Genomic DNA, 21,104 nt, shown 5'->3' with positions numbered 1-21,104 from the left:
GTGAAGTAGTGATCTGGGCTTTTATGGCTTGCGTAGATGAAAGAAGATGCTGGTTTTATTGGCTTCAGTGGTGAAGTAAAGTATGGTAAGCATTTACTGTCCCCCTCCATCTCATTTCCTTTCAGACCATCAACAAAAACAGCAGAACAATGCTCTATGATCCCTGCACACAGCAGCCCCGTGGTTTCTAAAGATACAACCCTTTTATGGTTGAAAGATTCATAGGCCAGTATTAAGTAGATAAAGAAACAAAAAAAACATTCTTCTGTAAAAGAAGAATCGGGTGGCTGTAGCTCAGGAGGTAGAGCCACCCCCGATCTACTGATCGGAAGGTTGGTGGTTCGATCCCTGGCTCCTCCAGTCTGCACGTCAAGTATCCTTGGGCAAGATACTAACCCCAGGTTGCTCTCTGATGCATCCATCGTGTGAATGTACCTAGAAAGCACTATGTATAGAGAAAGTGCTCGTGAGAATGGGTGTGATTGGGTGAATGTGGCATGTTGCATACAGCGCTTTGAGTACTCCGGGAGAGTAGAAAAGCGCTATATAAGAATCAGTCCATTTACCATCTACCATTTAAAAGGTCAGGTAAAACAACTGGACTGAAAAAGCAGCCAACCCGCAAAAGAAAAACTCTGAAAGACCTTCAGAAAGTCTGGGACCTTGGAAGAATCACAGCTAACAGAATTATTATTATTGTCAAACAGAGTCACCGAATGAAACATCTGTCATCTTCTTACTAACCTGTGGATCCATCAACCTGTGTGCTGTGGTCCACTCCTATAACGCGGTCCCTTGATTCGCCAGCAGAGGGAGCCAGCTGCACACACAAAACAAAGGCGTACTCAACGATAGAGAAAAGTACTTTAGTGCATTACTGACATCCTCCACACTTTGTTCATTTCTGTTACTATTAGTGAAACTGTCTGCTGTCGACATATGAAGCAGAGCATCTCCTTGTTTTTTAGTGTCCACCTTGGTTGTCTCTGTGCATATCTGACCTTGCCAGCGTCATTGTTGTGGCAGCAATGAATCCCATTCTGTTTGTGGCCGCTCTCTGAGCTCTGACCACTCCCTGCACTGCGGCTGCTACCAACACTGCCGGCGCTGCCGACACTGTTTCTGTCACCTGAGAAGAGCAAAGAAAGCAAAACAGAGAGAGATGACAGACTGACAGGAGACCTGTGGAGTGTCTGAGTTAGGAGACAATTGTAGCCGGCAGTTTATAGGTTATATATTTATATGTGCTGCCTACTGTACTAAAAATAAGTAAATAAATAAATACATAAAAACTATTAAGTCCTATTTATTACTGAAGGATTTATTGCCTCACCATACAGATTGAATCGATGCAAGGTGTTTGTTAGTAAGTTGTTTTATGCTAAGCAAGGCTAATCACGCTCTGCCACTAGCTCCATATTTAACAAAAAGATGCTAATATCAAGCTTCTTATGTATGTAAAGAATTTTCAACGTTTATGAAATTATTAAAACATTATGTTTTAGTGGAATCGACATTCTCTCTGTTCAGGAAATAACTGAATATATATTACATAGTAGAAGAAAAACAATATGTTTGCGGAGATTCTCAGAGAATAAGAGGAAGCTCCAACATGCTTAAAAGAAGAAGAACTTAAAAAGAGACCTTCATGCTGCTCCCTCATAGTAATGTCCTGCTGCAAGAGAACTGGTTATGGTTGCTGGATTGTTAGATGTGTATAAAGCAGAGGGTGGGATTTGAAGGGTTAGCATGGTAAGGTCAAAACTCTGGTATATAAAAGGATAAAACAGGAATAAGCTTCTTTAAAAAGACCCAGTTTATCAAAAATGTGGTGACTTGACTGGTCTACAAGTTCACCGGCGATTGGGGTTTCGGTGGGTGGGGTATTAGGGGTTTAGGACCACACACTCTTACCAGTGGGAGAGCTCCTGAGGACCCAGATTTCCTGAGTGGGGCTAGCAGAACTAGCTGGGGTTGAGAGCTGACTGCCCAATGGAGCACCTAATAAACACACACACTTTAGACAAACGTTCACGGTACACTCTGCCTACTGCAGAACCGGAGCTGGGACTGGATCTATCAAGCTGACACAGCATCAGGGAAAGTTTTTTCATCAAGAAAAAACTGGGATTGGGGTGCTGTTTGGGAGCATATGGACAGAAACATTCCTGTCCAACAATCCTTGCCTTGCCTGGGATAACGTGAATCCACCGCAGGTGGTAAAACAGGGAAAAGGTTGGTGAGTGCATCTGTGTGTGTACCTGCAGGGTCATAGCCAAGGATGTATAAGTCATCAGTCTGAGGGGCAGGGCCGTGACTCGAAGGAGGAGCTCCGGACACAAAGTGTTGTCGTTTGCAAGGCATTGAAGCTTGGCGGAAGAGCGTGCCTCCTACGGCCAGGGAGACAGGTTTGGTTTGAGGTGGACATGCATGAGTGAGGGAAAGCAGATAATGCACATGCGTGTTCGGTGGCAGTTTGAAATGCATGCACAGGCATCGAAAGCTCTTTAACCATGCAATGAAGAGCTATGAATATCATCAACTTTAACATTTGTCTCCGTCATGTATTCTTTTTCATTGAGTACATGGAACAACAACTAAAAACAGACAGACCCCCTCTCGGTAAATCCCCTCTACAGTTACATAACAGGCTGCTGAATGGAAGTTTAAGATCACCAAAGACACTGAGAAGGCTTACTCTTCCTTAGTGTGGTATTGGTCTCTGTTTGCTGACATCACTGACATTATCACAGAGCTCAGACACACTATTGCACAGGTGCACACAACCTGCTGAGTTTGCCTCATAAGCAAAGAGCCCATCACCAACTTTGAGGCGAACTCTCTTCTTTCGTCTCTTTCCTCAAGCATGAGCAGTCTCACACACACACGCCCACACACACAGAATACCCCGATGTAGGCTGTGAAGGCTTTAACACTGAGCTGACACTTTGCAATCTGGCCATAGTAATCCTATTAATGTGTTTCTCCGTGAGACTGTCGTGTGTGTGTGTGTGTGTGTGGACTGGCTTGTTGAAGACACAGAAGTGTGCACTCATGTCTGGAGCTGTTTTTGGAGCCCTGACTGTGCTGGTCTCTCTGTGCTAGAAAGTCGGGGGTTTTACAGCTGCAAACAAGTGAGGAGCTCATATTCACAGGGATTAAATTTGTTGATTTACAAGCATGCTGAATTCTCCAGCGGCCATGTCTGCAAACATGATAGATCCTGCTCGTGTACAAGTGTGGAGATATTTTGGTAGCCCAGATATATAAGAGTCGTCATGGGTCAAATTAGGTGTTATCAACACCAAAATACAGTTGTCTGAATTCATGTCCACAATAAATGTGTTTGCCCAGGCTGGTGGTACTTCAGGGGTCCGTTCTTCGTACCTCGCTTACTACATCCAAGATCAAATCATCGCGCTAACTTTGAGATCGCTATCCCGGTTCTCCGAACACACCTGTTGTTGACGATTAGTATAGCTGGATGAAGTAATGTGAGATCACTGGGTGTCGTAAAAGGGGCTACGCATCGATAGTAGAAACATTGATCGGCAACCCTTTGATTGGTGCGCGCTCAGTATTTTTCGGCAGCAGAGCAAGAACTCTTGATTGAGGGATTTCAGGAGTTTCAGAGTTTAATTAAAACGCAAGGGAACACTGCAAAGGCTGCAAAAGCAAGGAGAGAGGGCTGGCAGGAAGTTGCTGACAAATTAAACTCGTAAGTAATTTAATAATAACAATAATAATGGATTGGGTTTATATAGCGCTTTTCAAGGCACCCAAAGCGCTTTACAATGGCACTATTCATTCACTCTCACATTCACACACTGGTGGAAGCAGCTACGGTTGTAGCCACAGCTGCCCTGGGGCAGACTGACAGAAGCCAGGCTGCCATATCGCGCCATCGGCCCCTCATTTCCCTTTTTTAGGAAATGACCTGTATGTATCTGTGTGAAATCAATAAATGGATCAGGTGCTGCATTATCTTTAGTTACATTGATGTTATTTATTTATGTTGAAACAGTGGTGGAATATCGCTGTTGCTTTCGTATAAATGAAGCGGACATACCTGCGTGGCCGCGATCTAATCCTGTTTACATAAAGTAAGCCTGCTCCCGAGCAGGTTTACGCTTACGGCTCTGTTGCTATGGCAGCAAGTCCCGGATGAGCTTCGGGGAACCGAACGATCCAAGATCACGCGAAATCGTCAACAATCTAATCCAGCTAACCTACTTAGCGAGGTACGAAGAACGGGCCCCTGGACTACAAAAATAAACAAGTAAACAAATAAATAAATATGAAACTTGACAGATATTTTCATGTCTCAGATAATTATATGAATATGAGACCTGGCACTTCCTCTTATTTCTCAGCAGTATTTCTGAGCCCTTTTAGTATGTTTTAGTTCACTGGGTTTTTTTTGTTTGTTTGTTTTTTTAACATTTTGTAAAACTATTGGGAATTTCTATTGAAATGACACAAATTAAATGAAAAGGGTAGGCTTGGTATTTCATGTGAAATTGTACAGTGCACATGTACACTGTTCAAAAAAATTAAAGGAATACTCTGAAAACACATCAGCTCTCAACAGTGAAAGAAAATCATGCTGTATGTCTACACTGATATGAAATGGGTAATGTGTTAGCAATTAAGGGATGGCACATAGTTTGATGGAAATGTTCTTGTTAAAAGGGGGGTTTTCCTTTCCACTGTCGCCAAACAGCCGCTGTATAAATAAAACTAAATTGAACTGAATTGAAATTGAATTCAAATGAAAATGATTATCCAGATGTTGTTAAGCATCCATTTAAGCACATAGGATAGCTTAGTGTTCTAGAGGATCTCCTCCCAGATGTGGACCAAAGCATCACTGAGCTCCTGGACCATCTGAGGTGCAACCTGGCGGCGTTGGATGGATCGAAGATAATATCCCAGCAAAGAGACACAGCAAACCTTGTGGCAATGGCATGTATTGAGTTGGACTGGACTGGATACAGGTTGCCATGTACACAAAATTCAAAGTATGCCACTGTAAACTGAAGATGCAAACCAAGGTGCCGTCCTCTCTGTTCACCGTCTTGCTAACTGGATAACTCTACAACTACTGAGAGGAGCACAACTATAATACTTGCATAAATATTCTGGAGTGTATTAATGTTAATTATTAATAAGGTAACTGATGTTTATACAGGTGTGAATAAGCTATTTATTTACCTGCTCTTTTGCTGAGGACCTCCACCACTGAAGGGGGGAAAAAGCCCACCCGGTCTGTCCCCCGCTGGGTGTCATGGATGTGACCTTTCCACCGGCCGTCTGAGTGCTGCTCCAGGACCTGTCAGCAAGAAGCCATGAGAACACTTCATTACAAATGGCATTAGTCTTGGTATACTTCACAGTCCCAGCAATTGATACAGTTATATGAACATTATGGGCGTTGATTAAAACAAAAAAATGCTATGTGTTAGCAAAAATACAATAGCTTTAAGCATGCATGTTGTGTGCGACACCCACAGGCATGCACTTAAGTCCATAATGAGTGGGCCAGTAGGCTGGAAATACACTATCTATTCATTGTGAGTATTAGCAAAGCGCCTCGAGAGAAGAAAAACAAACACCTCTGCTTTCTGGCAGAGTAAGAGACAACAGCATACAAGTTCAAACACAACTCTCAGATGTCCCTATGACTCACATAAATATATCAAAATACACAGCAGAGAGCACATAAAGACATGAACACACGAATTAGAGCAAACTGTGATAATGATGCTGATAATGAGAGACACAGCAGCAGCAAGTTTGTGCCTGTTCCTCTGCTGTGGTCTCCTGCTTTGGAGTACATGAAATTACCCTGAAACATACCACACAAATCCTAACAACAAGGCTTCACTCTAACTTCACCTAACAACTTCATCTCATTTTCTCATCTCAATCAAGCCGATTCCGATGTTTGTGTTGGCTCTTCTTTGTAAGAATTATATATGTCAGCATATACAAACGAAAAAACACTTTTCTTGAAATTTTTATAATAAAATAAATGATTAAACTTCTCTTCTTTAAACAATTTGCAAAATCTTACCAAACAGAAACTGCTGCTACTGATTGATAAAAACAAATGTCGGCTACATTTTTGTTCAGTAGGTTTTTAAATTCATTAAATAAGGAAATCTTCTCCTTTCATAATTTTCCCAGGAAATGAATAATAATGACTGTTTTAAATGTGATATTAGGGATTTTCAAATTAATTTCATTTAATTACATTTTTCTATAAACAAGGACAATGAAAATAATGAACAAAAACAATATGACAACCATAAAACAACATTTTGAGACTTTTACACACAAAACAGTACCATGATCAGATCTCCCGCCCGCAGGTTAAGTGCAGTGGGATCATGGAGATTCCAGTAGTCCTTCACTGCTCTAACTTGAAGGGAGCTTGATGCTTCTGCAAAAAAAAAAAAAAAGAAAGAAAGAAAGAAAGAAAAAGAAACCTGATCACATTTCTAAACCAGAGAAGCCAAATTACCCAAATGTATCAGTGCAACATCAAGACACCATTTCATGAGCTACCGACCTCTCAGCAGCTGTTTGATTTCCCTGCTGGCTGTGGAAGTGGTGAACTGATTGACAATGTCCAAAGCCGTCTGGTTGTAGGTGTTGCGCATGTTCACGTTGATGCCCGCCTAGACACACACACACATACAGATCGTAAAACGGCTACGTGGGAGTCGGACTTTTAAAAACAAACCCTCCCTTAAATTCCAATCTGCTTTATTAAAGAATAATACTGAGCAGGTGAAAACATAGTGTGATGTTTCCGTGAAGAGTCTTTATGTTGACACTTGTTGTAAAAAAGCAGCCTTCCACATGGCTCATAAGACTAACAGATACAATGTTTCTCTTCTTTCCTTACGTCAAGGAGCAGCCGTACTACATCCGTTTTGCCATAGAGGGCAGCCTCGTGCAAAGACGTCCCCGCTTTGGTGGCTCTGTTAATGTCAATGCCAGCTTTGAGGAGCAACCTAGGAAGTCCAATCAGAAACACCGTGTTAGTGTGCAGGTGTGTGCAGACATCTGCAGCAATTTATGAAGTCATATAGTCACAGTCAGCAATTGCAAATTTAATTGGGTTGACACCTGGACTTTAACTGGGTCATGGCAAAACCTCGATTCTTTTTGTTTCTGTTTTTGTTTTCAGCTGTTCTGTGTGCTTAGGCCACACATCTTACTCCACCTACAGCATCTCAATTGGTTTGAGGTCTGAACTTTGACTCTAGAAAAATTTGGTATACAGAAGGCATGGGTTGGCATGACAACCCTTCCATACGAGTCCTTCTTGTTCAGTTTAACTGTACTATCAGGAACTTTAATATTTAGCATGCTAACTGAGGCCGGTAGTGTCTAAGAGTACATCTTTTGCAGTTTCTCTGACCATTGGGGAACCTTAGGGTAAATTTGCTCCCTCTCCTGGGAAGACTGTGGTATTTTTTTTGATAATATTATAAGTGGTGACACCTCCTGATGATCAATTAAACAAGTGCATTTGAGTAGCAGCACCTGGCTGCTACTTATTCTCTTATCCTCACCATTACTGCTTAGCTTTTTGCAAGACTGAACACAGTCCTTTAAACTAAAAAATGTTGCAACTTATGAGCAAAAAATGTTTGTAATTATTCTATCAAAAGTAGACATTTATGGAATATGGAATAAATGTGCAGCAACAAAATTATTTTATTTTTGATCTTTTTTTTAATCACATACTTTAAGAACATTCATGAAATGTTTTAATGAATAGAACCTTAAATAATTATCTAACAGCTTATTAAAAATAATTTAAAACATTTCCTTGTGAGTGTAGAGTTTTTAAACCAAATGCTGCAGATAGTACTGACAGGAGAAATACCAAGTTGTAATTTGTGAGGATAAAAGGTTCCTATTGTAATCTTCTTGCACCACTTTTAACCTTGATGGTATGAAATCTTGAGAGGGCTGAATGTCTGAAAACCTTCACAGAGTTTAGACTTTTCTGTCCCCCATAGAAATGTTATTCTCAGATACTCCATTCAATTTACACTGTACACAGTACAGAATGTGCTAGAGCAAAGATTCTGAACATGAGGTGTCATGATCAGAAATGATCTCTGAATGAATTGCTAAAGCGTAGTTTCTAACACAGGCAGATGTATATGGTAATAAAACAACAGAAAGTTCCCATCTTTCCAGGCACAAAGTCATATCCTGTTTGCATAAAGCTCCTCCAGTTATTGCAAAAAGGGAGAAGTTACAAATACATTTGCAGCTTAGGTATGGCAGTCTTTGAAGTGCCATAAATCCCTTAGTATCATATTCCAAATTCTGCTGTGTAAATTCTGAATAAACTTATGTGGTTGTCAGTGAAGTGTAGGAGTGTGTGTGTGTGTGTTATTTTTCAGTTCATGTTTGTGTTGAGCATAGGCTTCTCTGCTACCAAGGATATCGCAGTATGACATTTTTGTATCATGCACAAACTTCCACCAGTATTATCACGGGCGGTATGATGTTGTACGGACTTATTACTAAGTATTCACTTTCAACTCCAGGAGAGGGGGAGATGGATGGTGTTGCATGAGATATTTAATAATTTAGACGGGATGGGAATAGTTGGCAGCATGATGGGATTACATGGCAAAGACATTTTTAGGCTGAAACAGGCTGAAAGTGCAAAGTCGATTGGGATTAAACCTCATAGTACAATGTTTTCTTTTTGGTGCTGGACAGATTGTTACAAAGTTACAGAATTAATTCAAATGGTAACAGTTCTTGTTCAGTCTTGACACATGCTCGAACATCCACGTAAAGAAATCCCAGAAAGTTGATTCTGTTCATTTGGACATAGCGCTTTCAGTGGGAGAAGCGTTTTGTGACTCATCTGAGCTAGCACCATTGCTTAACAATGGGCCGTGAGGTCAGTTTCATGATTGTTAATATCCAAAATGTCATGACCACTGATCACTGGCTATGAGTACCATTCACAGAGAGTATATGACTGCAATAACAGCATTTTAAGCGATAAGAGGGTTGCTTCCCTACCCTTCAGGTCAGAGAATGTCACTCCACTGGGAGACTTTACCGCTCACGTGGAGGCCAGTGAAATCTGGAGGGGCGTGACTAGCAGGACTGGTCAGTCTAATCTGAACTCAAGTGGTGTTCTGTTATTGGACTTCTGTGTTAAGTTTACCCATTACAGTTTGCCTACAATAAACACCATGTTAAAGCAGCAGCATTTATAAGGTGAAGGTCATTTTGCATCCTTTTTTTTAAATGATGCCAGCAGCAGCAGAATTATAGTACAGTAGTAGTGACAGTAGTTTTATTATTTCCTTTAGGGGACCTCCCCAAGGGATTAATAAAGTTCTATTCTTTTGCACAGCATAAGTGCAAAAGTAGTTTAGGCAGTTTTTTTCTTTTGATTATCCAAAGTGAGGTCTTGGGGCAGTAGCAGAAGCGGGGGAAGACTTCCCTCAACCCAGCCAGCTCCTCCAGTTTATCTGGGGAAATGTCGGTGCATTCTCAAGCCAGCTGAGAGATATAATCTCTCCAGCGTGTGCTAGGTCTGCCCCGCGTCCTCCTTCCAGTAGGACAATCCTGGCTGGAACACCTTACCCAGGAGGCAAACAGCTGGCTCCTTCAATGTGGAGGAGTAGCAGGTCTACTCTGAGCCCTTCCTGAATGACTGATTGGCTCACCCTGTGTTGAGGAAGAGTCCATCCACCCTTCGGAAAAAGTATTTCTGCCACTTGTATCTGCAGTCTTATTCTTGGCCTTTTAAAGAACTAACAATAATAGAGTTAACAAAAAAAAGAGACAGAGGTCAACACTTTTATGGCCCTTCTCTACAATGATGCTCCAGCAGAAAACTGCTCCATCAGAATTGGGCATCAATTAAAATGTGAAACAATTAGATTAAATGACTAGTGTGCCTGGTACTGACTAGTGACAATATTGACAATTAGTCATCTAGTCGCCTAATAAAATATTTTCTACTTGGGCTCAAGCTTTTAAACCAGCTGTGTAGCTGCACCGGTAATTCCCATCCCCTGTTTGCGCTTCCTGTCATGTGGAGTGCAGCTAGCGATTGTTCTAGTGACATTCGTTGGAATGATTCAGGGCGTGAATCTCCTGTAGCGTACTTAATGGTGTGTTTTTGCCTGCAGTGGGCCTGCTTTCTATTTCCCATGACTGTAAATACTAGTTCTTTAACTAGTGGGCATAAGTATCAGTTCAACAACAACTTTGTAGCTCTACTATTCGTGCATACTATACGTATTTTATATTCCTTTGAAAATTAAGAGTTTATTTTTTCAATTTTAAGGGCTGAACTACAACAGTGTGCAAATGCTGGCTGTGAACACAGATGCTCAGACTGTCAATCAAAGGAAAAGCAATGCCTGGATATTGAATCCAGAATCCACTGTGTTACATGATACTGTATCATAATGTTTAACATTTAATGCCACTCTGAGCTGCTGTTTACTTGATGATGTCTTTGTGTCCATTCCTGGCTGCTAGGTGGAGTGGGGTGGTGGAGGGAGAGTCCAGGCTGCCGTTTCCTCTTTCTCCTTCTAACAGGGCTGCAACCATATTACTGCTCAGCAGTAACTGAGTCACCTAACAAAAAAATTGAGATGAAATGGCAGAATCAGGACAGGAATTACAGCCTTAGTAACACACACACATATATATATATATATGTATATATGCTAAAAATATATATTGACGTATTAGAGTGTAAATGGTGACTTATATATAGGGTTAAACGAGCACAGAGGCTTATCCACTACTCAGCAGTCGTCTAAAGATACCACAGCCTCTGCATACACCCACAAATACTGTGTGACAAAAAACAGCCCAAAGCTTACGATTTTCTTTCATAGCCAAACTGCAAACTCAGAGCAGACGAGCGAACGTTTAACAAGCATGGGAAGTGTGCGTCTGTCTAATTCTTAATAACAGAGCCAGCTATACATCTCACAGCTGGGCTTATCCACTGATGTGGCAGAGGCACTGCAATATGCAATCTCTTCACAAAGTTTAAAAGGAGCTACTGAAGCCTCTTCTGCTTTCACAGAAATGAGCTCGATTTAGCTCAGCCTTGTTGTCTCAGCAAAGGTTTGTGTTTGCCTTAGGCCATTCACATTAAAATAAAAAAAAAGCATGAAAAACACGTGTTCTCATATGCAAACAACTGGATTGCACATATGAAGAAAACCTATATACATCTCACTAAAGGGCTAACTTCAGTACTCTTTTTGTTTAAAAAATAACCCCGGGGTTCCTGTGACCTTTGTAAAACATCAATAAATAAACTGTTTCCATCAAGTTTCTTCCACTTATCCAATTCAGGGTTGCAGAGGGGGTGGGGCCTATACTAGGCGTCATAATGTGAGAGGCGGGGTACAACTCGAGCACCTTCTAGTCTGTCACTATAACACAGAGACCACCATTCAGCTGATTCATTCGAAACCAGGACCTTCTTGCTGTGAGGCGACACTGCTGACCATCGCACCACTGTTCCACCCTCATTCAGTTAGATTAAACTCAATTAAAAGGTCAACATTAAAAGAAATTACATATATTATTTGGACTATGATGGTACACGACATTAAAGTGAAACTAACTGAACTGGAACTAAACAGACTCTTGGAGCTGAAGGCTGTTCATGGTTATTGAACATTACTCCCGCTGCCTCTCTCGTTGTCTCTCCTATTTGTACTTTCATTTTTTTTTCTTTACATCAGTTAACAGGTAGTGTAACGTAAGTGCATGGGCCTCTACTGTGAAGTTGCTAATGGAGCAGTCATAGACTGCATATGAAAGATGGGCTTAACTTATGGCTCAGAAAACTGGGGCATTTTAAACTTCAGTTCCTTCTAACAGCCACTAAGGGTCATCTGTAGGTTTCATGAATAACTTCAGGTGTATGGAGCTCCTCACCACCTTCGATCTTTCGAATGAGTTTAAGGTCTCGAGGTCTTACTAAATGAAACATGTCCACATTATGGTCCACATTAGAGCGCAGAGAAGTGCACAAAAAGCATAGACATGTCTACTTTGTAAATAATACCATATAAACAGGCAACAGACCTCGATTTTAAAGTCAGATCTACCGGCACTGTGGTTTTAATAAGCTAGCGTGCTGGGGAGAAAGCGATCGGTGAAGTCACAGTGTCTACATCCATCTGTCACCTGAGCAAGTGACATTACTGTAATAACTATGGATATAGAAAATGACCCACATTATAACCCACATCACGGGGCGATCGTGGCTCAAGAGTTGGGAGGTCGCCTTGTAATCGGAAGGTTGCCGGTTCGAGCCCCGGCTTAGACAGTCTCGGTCTTTGAGACACTTCACACGTTGCCTACTGGTGGTGGTCAGAGGGCCCGGTGGCGCCAGTATCCGGCAGCCTCGCCTCTGTCAGTGCGCCCAGGGTGGCTGTGGCTACAATGTAGCTGCCATCACCAGTGTGTGAATGTGTGAATGACTGGCTGTGTAAAGCGCTTTCGGGTTCTTAGGGACTAGTAAAGCGCTATACATTGATTTTTAACTTTTTTTTGCCAGCTGTAAAAACGACTGAACATTTAACAACTACAGTATTTCTCTTAAAAAACGTTCATTTTCAAACTTTGAGACTTTTTCAGGCTTTTTTTGACCTGCAGCAACCCTGTGCTGAGTACATATCATGATCTCAGAAATTATTTTATTACTTAAAATAAAGTAATGGATAATTTTCATTTTGAGCAGATGTGTGAACTTTTCATGTGATGTCATAATCAGTTTTAATCCAGGGAATATTTTGGTTTATAAGCAAATACCTGCAGAAAAAACAACCTCATTCTTATTTTGGAAAAGAAGACATCAAAGATATGGAACTTCCACAAAAATCTTTTCATACCTTCAGTCTGCCAAACTCACAGGCCAAATCTAGTGGTGTCTTCTTAGCCTTGTTCATGAAGCAGGGATTAGACTGATGCTGCAGCAACATCTCAGACTGAGAGCCAAGAAGAGGGAGAGAATGTAAAATTAGTGCAATCAACTAATATATTACGTACTCGTGGCTCAAGAGTTGGGTGTTCGTCTTGTAATCGGAAGGTTGCCGGTTTGAGCCCCGGCTCGGACAGTCTCGGTTGTTGTGTCCTTGGGCAAGACACCTCACCTACTGGTGTTGGCCAGAGGGGCCGATGGCGCGATATGGCAGCCTCGCTTCTGTCAGTCTGCCCCAGGGCAGCTGTGGCTACAACTGTAGCTGCCTCCACCAGTGTGTGAATGTGAGAGTGAATGGATAGTGGTATTGTACAGCGCTTTGAGGGTCCCGAAAAGCGCTATATAAATGCAATCCATTATTATTATTATGTTTACTTGCTTTCACATGTCAGTCTTCCCAACATGCTCATTAATGTGTGTGTGTGTGTGTGTGTGTGTGTGTGTGTGTTTGTCTGAACGAACATAAAACAGGTCGGGTGCAGCCTCGGTGTTCTAAAGAGGTCAGGCATGGGTAGGGGTTGTATGACGTAACAAGTTCTGTATGTGCACGGTATACACAACTGTCATTTCAAACATTCCAGCAAGCACGTAGAAAGGAATATTCGTCGTTACTGCCTGTAGGCTCTTTAATGGTATGCATTAATGGTATTACTGCTATTGTTGCTGGACAATACCAGCTGAGGCACAAAGGGGATCGATTTCAGTGAAATGGGAGGACAGGTAAAACCTTGGAACTTTGCCTTTAGCCTCTGGTGTTTGTCTGCTTACTCACCACCTCATAGTGTCCGTACTGTGCAGAGAGATGCAACGGTATCTGTCCATCATTGGAAGGGGAGTTGACTGCAGCGCCGGCTCTCAGCAACAATAGAACAGAGTCAGCTTTACCCTGCCACGCTGCGTAGTGGAGGGGACGCATGCCTAAACGTGGAAATGAGAAAGGTAAGAAGAGGTTAGGAGGCAAGAATAAAAAAGCAATCGTTTTAAAATGTTATTAGATACAGGGACTGCTACTTAGGCATGACCTCTTAAAATGAAAAATTATTTTATTTCATAATAACTATCAGTAATACACATATACTAAGGCTGTCACTGTTATTTTTGTAGGCTCGCGCACCACCTCCCTCCACTTGAATTATCATCCAGATCATTATGCAATCATATCTTTTGACAAACTAAGGCATACATTTAATTGGAATATGCTTTTTATTGTAACTGTTCCTCACAAACACTTATTGAAATAATGATGATGATAAGAAAGTGGATTTACATTCTGTTTACTGGAGGAGTCCACATTAGAAGTTAAACACATGGAAAGAAGATCTGAAAACTGAATTCTCAGCTAAAGGTTGGAAATTAGTCAGTGCTGCAGTTCATACTCAGATGTGGTTAATGTGTTAAAGTTAACTTCTAATGACAATATAACAGTAGTAAGTGTACAGAGGCTGGAGCAACAGTTTTTGTTTCACAGTACAGAAAGACTAAAGCTTTTTCATATTTGAGAAGATATTTTCATGTCCCATAAGATCCAGCACTATCTGTAATTAATGATTTGGAAGTATTATGCCATGTTGAATAAGGAGAGCAGTTTTATTGTTTGTTTGTCTTTCACTTCCTGTTGTTTTCTGGTTAGGTGAATTTGTTTGATTTTGTTTGTTTGTCTGATTAGGATATAGAGCTATTCTGTTTCCATGCACTGGCTGTCAATAATGCTTAAAAAAAATCAGCAATTTCTATGTCCATAGGGAGCCCAAAGGAGGGTTGACGCCCCCTGCTGAGGCCAGTGGATACAACAAAACTGAAAAGCTGGCAGGACATGCTTCAAGAGCTCTACACACCTCTGGTTTCAGGAGCCAAGCTGCCAAATTCAACTGTATGTGTTCCACTTGGAGTCTGAGGATATCTACATTAGCACTGCAGCCACTTCAAAGTGAATCATATTTATTCATATGGGTCAAATTTATTTTCAGCTGAGAGTGTCAGAAAACTTGTGAAGAGGTTTCATGCTCAATTTAACCTCAACTGACTTCTTCATCATGAACATTTGGGATTTCCCCCCCCCCCCCTAAATTGTGGGTTTGCGTGGTGACACTGGGTTAACCGGCAAAGCTGTTCCGCCATCATGATACCGTTTATGTCCTTGATATCCACCGTGGCCTGGGCCTCCAGCAGCAGAGACAGCAGCTCGATGGTCCCCGTTAGAGCTGCATGATGCAGGGCCGAGAAGCTGCGAGAGGAGACAGAGGAAAAACATGGAGACAAGACAGATCAAGAGTAGGGACAGGTGAGGGCATGAGAGAGTTAGAAATCATCCTGTTGCCTTTACAGTGAGACCTTTTGCAAAAAAACAGTAAACTGATGTGTATGTGTGTGGTCACATCAAACCTGATCTAATTCTGATAAAGTGGGTGTGACGGTTTATGTGTGTGTATAATTTGAAAATGTGTGAGTGTGTTTGTTCATCACAGCTTCAGAGATAAAATCTAAGTGTTTGTCTCTGGGTGTCTGTCAGGTCACGATATAGATGACTAAGGGAGAAATTAAAGACATAAATTCTTTGGTGATGAGTTTTGCTTTTTCTGGGGGGACAGAAACACAGTGAACACTCCACAGTTGAAGCTGTGACACACTCGTCTGACATGGGGATTAAATATCTGCTTCATTCATGCTTTCAGGTGATTTGTCACAGCCTGATGCAGTCATTGCAAAACAAAACTTACGTAGTCACAACAGATAATTTTTTACCGATACCTCACATTAAGCAACAGGTTCATGCAGATCTGACACACAGCTTCCTGGCACACAAAGTGACCCACAGACTTTCATGTCAAAAGGTTGAACTTTACATCATTAAAAGGCAGAAAATGTCCAGGTTTCAAAACGTTCAGTTCAGAACAAATAGATGACCTATGTCCCATCTTCTATCCAAGATGTGTATTTAGAAACATCGATATAAATTATTATAAACTATAATATATACATTCCTTTGATCCAGAGTTATTAGGTACAGTTAGCTTTAAAGAGGCCAGGTACACCAAAAAAAGAAAACAAGACGAAACTTGAGTTGTAAGGTCTTTTAGAGTTTAGACCAGACCCGAAGCTCCGACTGTATCTGCAGACTGTGAGATGGCGTATCTTATCACTCACATTATTCAGATGTCTCCTCAGCACACATATACCACCATTTATTCTTTCACATTCCTGTCTACTCATCTTGAGTCATCAGTTACGGTGACTTTCTACAAACACGTCTGAAAATGTCCTCCTGGGATAATTTTGACTTGGTGACAGCAGACGATTTGTTCACCTTCTGCACTCGTCTTGTCGCAGTCGTGCATGTTTGATTTCAGCACCCCTATTGTATGTCGCCTCCCACACACTGAACTGACCTTGCATGTAGACACACGCAGCGGGTCTAAGTCAACACAGAATCACATCACACGTAGACTGAGACTCAGACTGCAGTCTGGAAAGGGAGATTCTTTGCGTGTTTTAAGGCCTACTGAAATAAAACTACAAAAGTACATCTGAAGGGAAAAACAGTAAACGTCTTACATAAAATGTGCATTCTTGAAGCATATCTACACAGGATGAACAGAAGAGCCAAACTGAATCAAAAGCGGTTACTTTATACCAAAAAATCTAAATAATAAAAGAGTACAATACTGACTCACAGCTGCCCTAATGGGAGCAGTTTATTTGTCTGCAAATGTATTCAAACAAGACTAAAACATATGTAACCAACCAACACTGGCTGATCACAGAAGTATAACCAGGCAACACGTGGACACAGTGGAGCACGGACATCATTTCATATTTTCACATTCTTTTTGCTTAAAGATGACATAGAAATAGGCCTTAAAAATATCTACACAGTGCAGTCAGGACAGTGGTGCAACAATGGCACCGCGTCTTCCAGCTCCATGAAAGCCAATTCTGAATGCTACATCATAAGAAGTTAGGCTAATGTTGGCACCATTGTCCTATCTATACTATTTGGAACACGGCTCATCAGGTAGCAAAGATGCTTTATTTCTCTGCCTTCATAACTTCCTGCTGCCTCAGCCACACTAAAGGAAAAAAAGCTGGTAACCATCATGGGACCATGAAAAGTGATTGCATTTAAGTTTGGCTGTCTGGGATCACCTGTAACTAGATTAACTGGTCACCCAGAGAGCATGCAGCACCCTCAACCCCTGGGACAGCAGTTTAGGTCACAAGGTGACTGCAAAGGTAACCTGTCTCCAAACTATCTCGGTTGGACAGCTTGCCAACACACTGCGATCAGTCACTGTGCCAAGGAGCAACTCGTCTGCTCCATCATTTATTTCTCCAAGTCGAGACACAATGAGTTACTAATGTTTGTGGCAATTTTGTATAAATTACACTAAGTTTAACACAGAAAAGCACTCAGAAAACCTTATTGTGCATCTCATATGTGAGTAAATGCCGCTAAGTGTTCGTTAAAATTCAAGGGGAGATCAAATGTATCAAAACAAATGCATAATCCGCTGGATGGCTCAAATCTGTAAGTGCATTGCCAAAAGTTTTGGTTCTGTCTCTTACTCTTTACTCAACTCTCAATTCTCACTCAGAGTGTTTTGAGCCAAACTCCACATATTCCTTCTCTGCAATAATACTTAAAATGAAGATAAGATTTTTCATTGAAACAGAGCAGAACTGAGCTAAACAGAGCAAGCTGAAGAAGAGAGGAGGCAAATCCCAAAACACACACACAATGATATAGTACACCTTGTTTTCCTTTCTTTTCCAGTGTTTTAGGCTTTTAGTTTCATTTATACACAGAGATCAGCACACAATGAAAGCAGCTTTGTGTGTCTTTTCTCAGCAGTGCACACACACAAAGCAACATTCACATTTCTTTCCCTTCCCTTCCTCAATAGGTGCTAGTGCATAACAAATATCTCTTGCTGGAATAATGTCTGAATGTTAAGTTAAAGATTAGCCAAATCAATATGGGCAATATTCCCTGTCCTATTCTTTCCTGTTCAGACACTCAACAGTAAATGCAACAACACAAACGGTTTAATATATAGAATCATCCCTATAGTACTGTTTAGTGAGTTGTGCCACTTAACTTCAATAATTAACACCGACAGGTGTCCAACTTGGTAGATGACACAGGATGCAAACTAACATGTCACTCTATGTACTCTATATGTCCCTCTATAACATGTCACCCTATGTACTCTATATGTCGCTCTATAACATGTCACTCTATGTACTCTATGTGTCGCTCTATAACATGTCACTCTATGTACTCTATATGTCCCTCTATAACATGTCACCCTATGTACTCTATATGTCGCTCTATAACATGTCACTCTATGTACTCTATATGTCGCTCTATAACATGTCACTCTATGTACTCTATATGTCGCTCTATAACATGTCACTCTATGTACTCTATATGTCCCTCTATAACATGTCACTCTATGTACTCTATATGTCGCTCTATAACATGTCACCCTATGTACTCTATATGTCCCTCTATAACATGTCACTCTATGTACTCTATATATCGCTCTATAACATGTCACTCTATGTACTCTATATGTCCCTCTATAACATGTCACTCTATGTACTCTATATGTCCCTCTATAACATGTCACTCTATGTACTCTATATGTCCCTCTATAACATGTCACCCTATGTACTCTATATGTCGCTCTATAACATGTCACTCTTCTTTCAGTATCCTGCTCTGTTTGCACACTATCTGTACGCTAAATTTAACAACTGTATTGTACTCTGCTCTGTAGCTATTGTCCATGATGTAAACATGTAAAAATTGTGTTTTCTGTTCTGTGTCCTGTTCTTTTTGTGTATGCGTGTTTTTTTGCTGCTGATACAACCAAATTTCCCCTTGTGGGACAATTAAAGGATTATTCTATTCTATCTACTCTATTCTACCTCCAGACATATATGCATGAGACCTCCCCTCCAAAAAAACATGAAAATGAAAATAAATAAATAATAAATAAATAAATGTTTTGTGTCAGTCAGCATCTCATACATGTCACCAATGACACATAGATTTCATGTTAATATGGAGGAATAGTAATAAAGCAACTCGTGCTCCACCTCAGTCTCAGTTCTCAGAGCAACACAGTCCCCGGCATTTTCAGAGTTCATCCTTCTATCATAAACATATTCAGTTTTCCTCAGCCTCTTCTTATTGTTTTCATTTTTAGTTTGTCAATACGCTGACAGTGGCAAGCCTGCCCCTGGCTCTGTACCGCACTGCAGCTGTGATGCAAACAGAAACAGTGAGCAACAGATTTGAGGTTTTTCACATTTAATTATGGTACATTTAGTTGGTACTTATATGCAATAAACATATTGCATATAAGTGCCAACTTAACCCTATTCATTCATAAGCTGATAATCCATCTTAACACAGTTTTATTTCTGATTCATCGCCATCATGATGCACCAAAGTCACTTTGAAGGCAGCAACTGAATAGGAGCGGTCTCAGACCTGATGCAACCACTTCGACTGGATATGGTTGCAATAATGTTGCTCGGTGGTCTCCAGTCACTGTTTTCCGTAGAGTGTCTGTAGCCTTAAACTGCAGGAATAAAGGTAACATCTTCTATAAACCTCTGAAAGAAGTCAGAATGAATCTAAGTGAATATAAAGAATCATTTTACTCCAAGCTCTAACAGACATTATCGGAAAACAAAGAGTGAGGTAAAAACTGAAGGACACTCTGTCAGCACATGCGTGTGATTCTACTGTGAGTCATTCTGTGAAGACTGAACACAATCTGCACATCAATCAAGAAACAATGACTCTTCCATTGCATTCCACTGACTCAGCTTCGTGTTCATCTCTCGCTGAGACGCACATAAACACGTACACACATGCACGCCTCTTACCCATCTGAGTCTTGGTAGTTGATGTTGAGCCTCTTGGTAGAGCCCAGCAGCTCTGGAAAAAGACAGACATGGACAAAATGACAAGAGGGTCAAAAACAGGTCATTGCCGACATATTTGATTCTATTTGTTTTTATTCAGAGCGCTCTGCCAATCCCTCAAACCTGTGTGTGCCTTCAAAATGTTTCTCTTTCCTCTGCACTTCTCTCTGTCGTCACTCCCTTTATCAAACAACGTGACATCCCTGACAGGATGGAGAGCTTTCCTCGCCTCCCGTTGCCTCACCCTTCCCCATCTCACAGCGAGTCTGACACCCTCACAGCAGCCAAATGATTCAACCTTGCAGAAATGTATGATTTGCCCTCATTTACATCGGCATCTTATCACAGCTCTTTAAAATTGAGAGTGACAGCTTAAAAAACTCGAGCATGCACGGATAAAAGATATACTTGGTGCAAATATACCAGTTCAGTCTTCCTAACTGACTACAGGTTGTTGTTGTTTTGTTCCCCACTCTCCTCGGAAGAGACAGTGCTTCTTATTCCATGTCTCACTCATTCATTCAGCACTCCAAGACAGACTACACTGCAATGATCTTTTGTCTTGCAATCATCCTGACTCACAACAACTGAGGTGAACTCAAATTGAAGAGTAGTTGCCAACAAACAGGTTTAGCGGTTATGAAATAAATACATTTTATTCAGGAACCTTTAAAAAGTTTGATAAAATATCAAAGTCAGACCTTTCAGTGTGACAGAACTAAATCTTGTACGTGCATATTTCTCTTTTCTTTAACTATCCAACTCACATCTTACATCATCCCAATGCTTCACTCCACCCTTAATGCCACATTTTAACTAATACCAAACTACACTCCGATAGCAAATATAATCCATCTTCAGCATCTAAAAAGAAATGAAAATGCTCCTCACATAGCTCTATTGTTTCTCATCCTACAGCAGAGACTGGCAAAGTAAAGGCTCCACTGTCTACCAAGGACCCACACAGGAACCAGATTACCAGGCCCTCTAAATCAGCACCATTCATCTGAGTCAATTCCTTTCATTGTGTTTTCCCACACAGGTGTGGAAAATCACATGTGACTGTGTGTGTGTGTGTCTGTAGAGGTGTGCAGAAGTGTGGAAAACTTGTTGCACTTGTAGAAACACTGCCAGCATCAACTCA

At 41.1% G+C, this 21,104-nt stretch overlaps 1 protein-coding gene across 5 annotated transcripts in view; it reads right to left on the bottom strand.

Annotated features, from left to right (window-relative positions):
- Positions 1–21,104, bottom strand: part of LOC309713310 (CASK interacting protein 2) — a 55,384-nt gene that overhangs the window by 10,458 nt on the left and 23,822 nt on the right. For 2 of the 5 annotated variants that reach the window (XM_082544840.1, XM_082544839.1), the window contains exons 3-15: positions 19,922–19,973; positions 15,148–15,245; positions 13,794–13,939; positions 12,933–13,028; positions 10,514–10,647; positions 6,914–7,022; positions 6,575–6,683; positions 6,351–6,445; positions 5,215–5,332; positions 2,262–2,390; positions 1,915–2,001; positions 1,002–1,129; positions 745–820 (exon numbers count right to left, since the gene is read on the bottom strand). In XM_082544840.1, coding sequence (XP_082400966.1) covers positions 745–820; positions 1,002–1,129; positions 1,915–2,001; positions 2,262–2,390; positions 5,215–5,332; positions 6,351–6,445; positions 6,575–6,683; positions 6,914–7,022; positions 10,514–10,647; positions 12,933–13,028; positions 13,794–13,939; positions 15,148–15,245; positions 19,922–19,973 — 1,377 coding nt within the window. The remainder of the gene's footprint in view (positions 1–744; positions 821–1,001; positions 1,130–1,914; positions 2,002–2,261; positions 2,391–5,214; positions 5,333–6,350; positions 6,446–6,574; positions 6,684–6,913; positions 7,023–10,513; positions 10,648–12,932; positions 13,029–13,793; positions 13,940–15,147; positions 15,246–19,921; positions 19,974–21,104) is intronic. The other 3 variants (XM_082544842.1, XM_082544841.1, XM_082544843.1) reach the window with 3 other exon arrangements.

Source organism: Aulonocara stuartgranti, assembly GCF_965226115.1.
Source record: "Aulonocara stuartgranti genome assembly, chromosome: 8".
NCBI lineage: Eukaryota > Metazoa > Chordata > Actinopteri > Cichliformes > Cichlidae > Aulonocara > Aulonocara stuartgranti.
The sequence above is the reverse complement of the archived record's forward strand: the minus strand, read 5'-3'. Positions and strand labels throughout refer to the sequence as shown.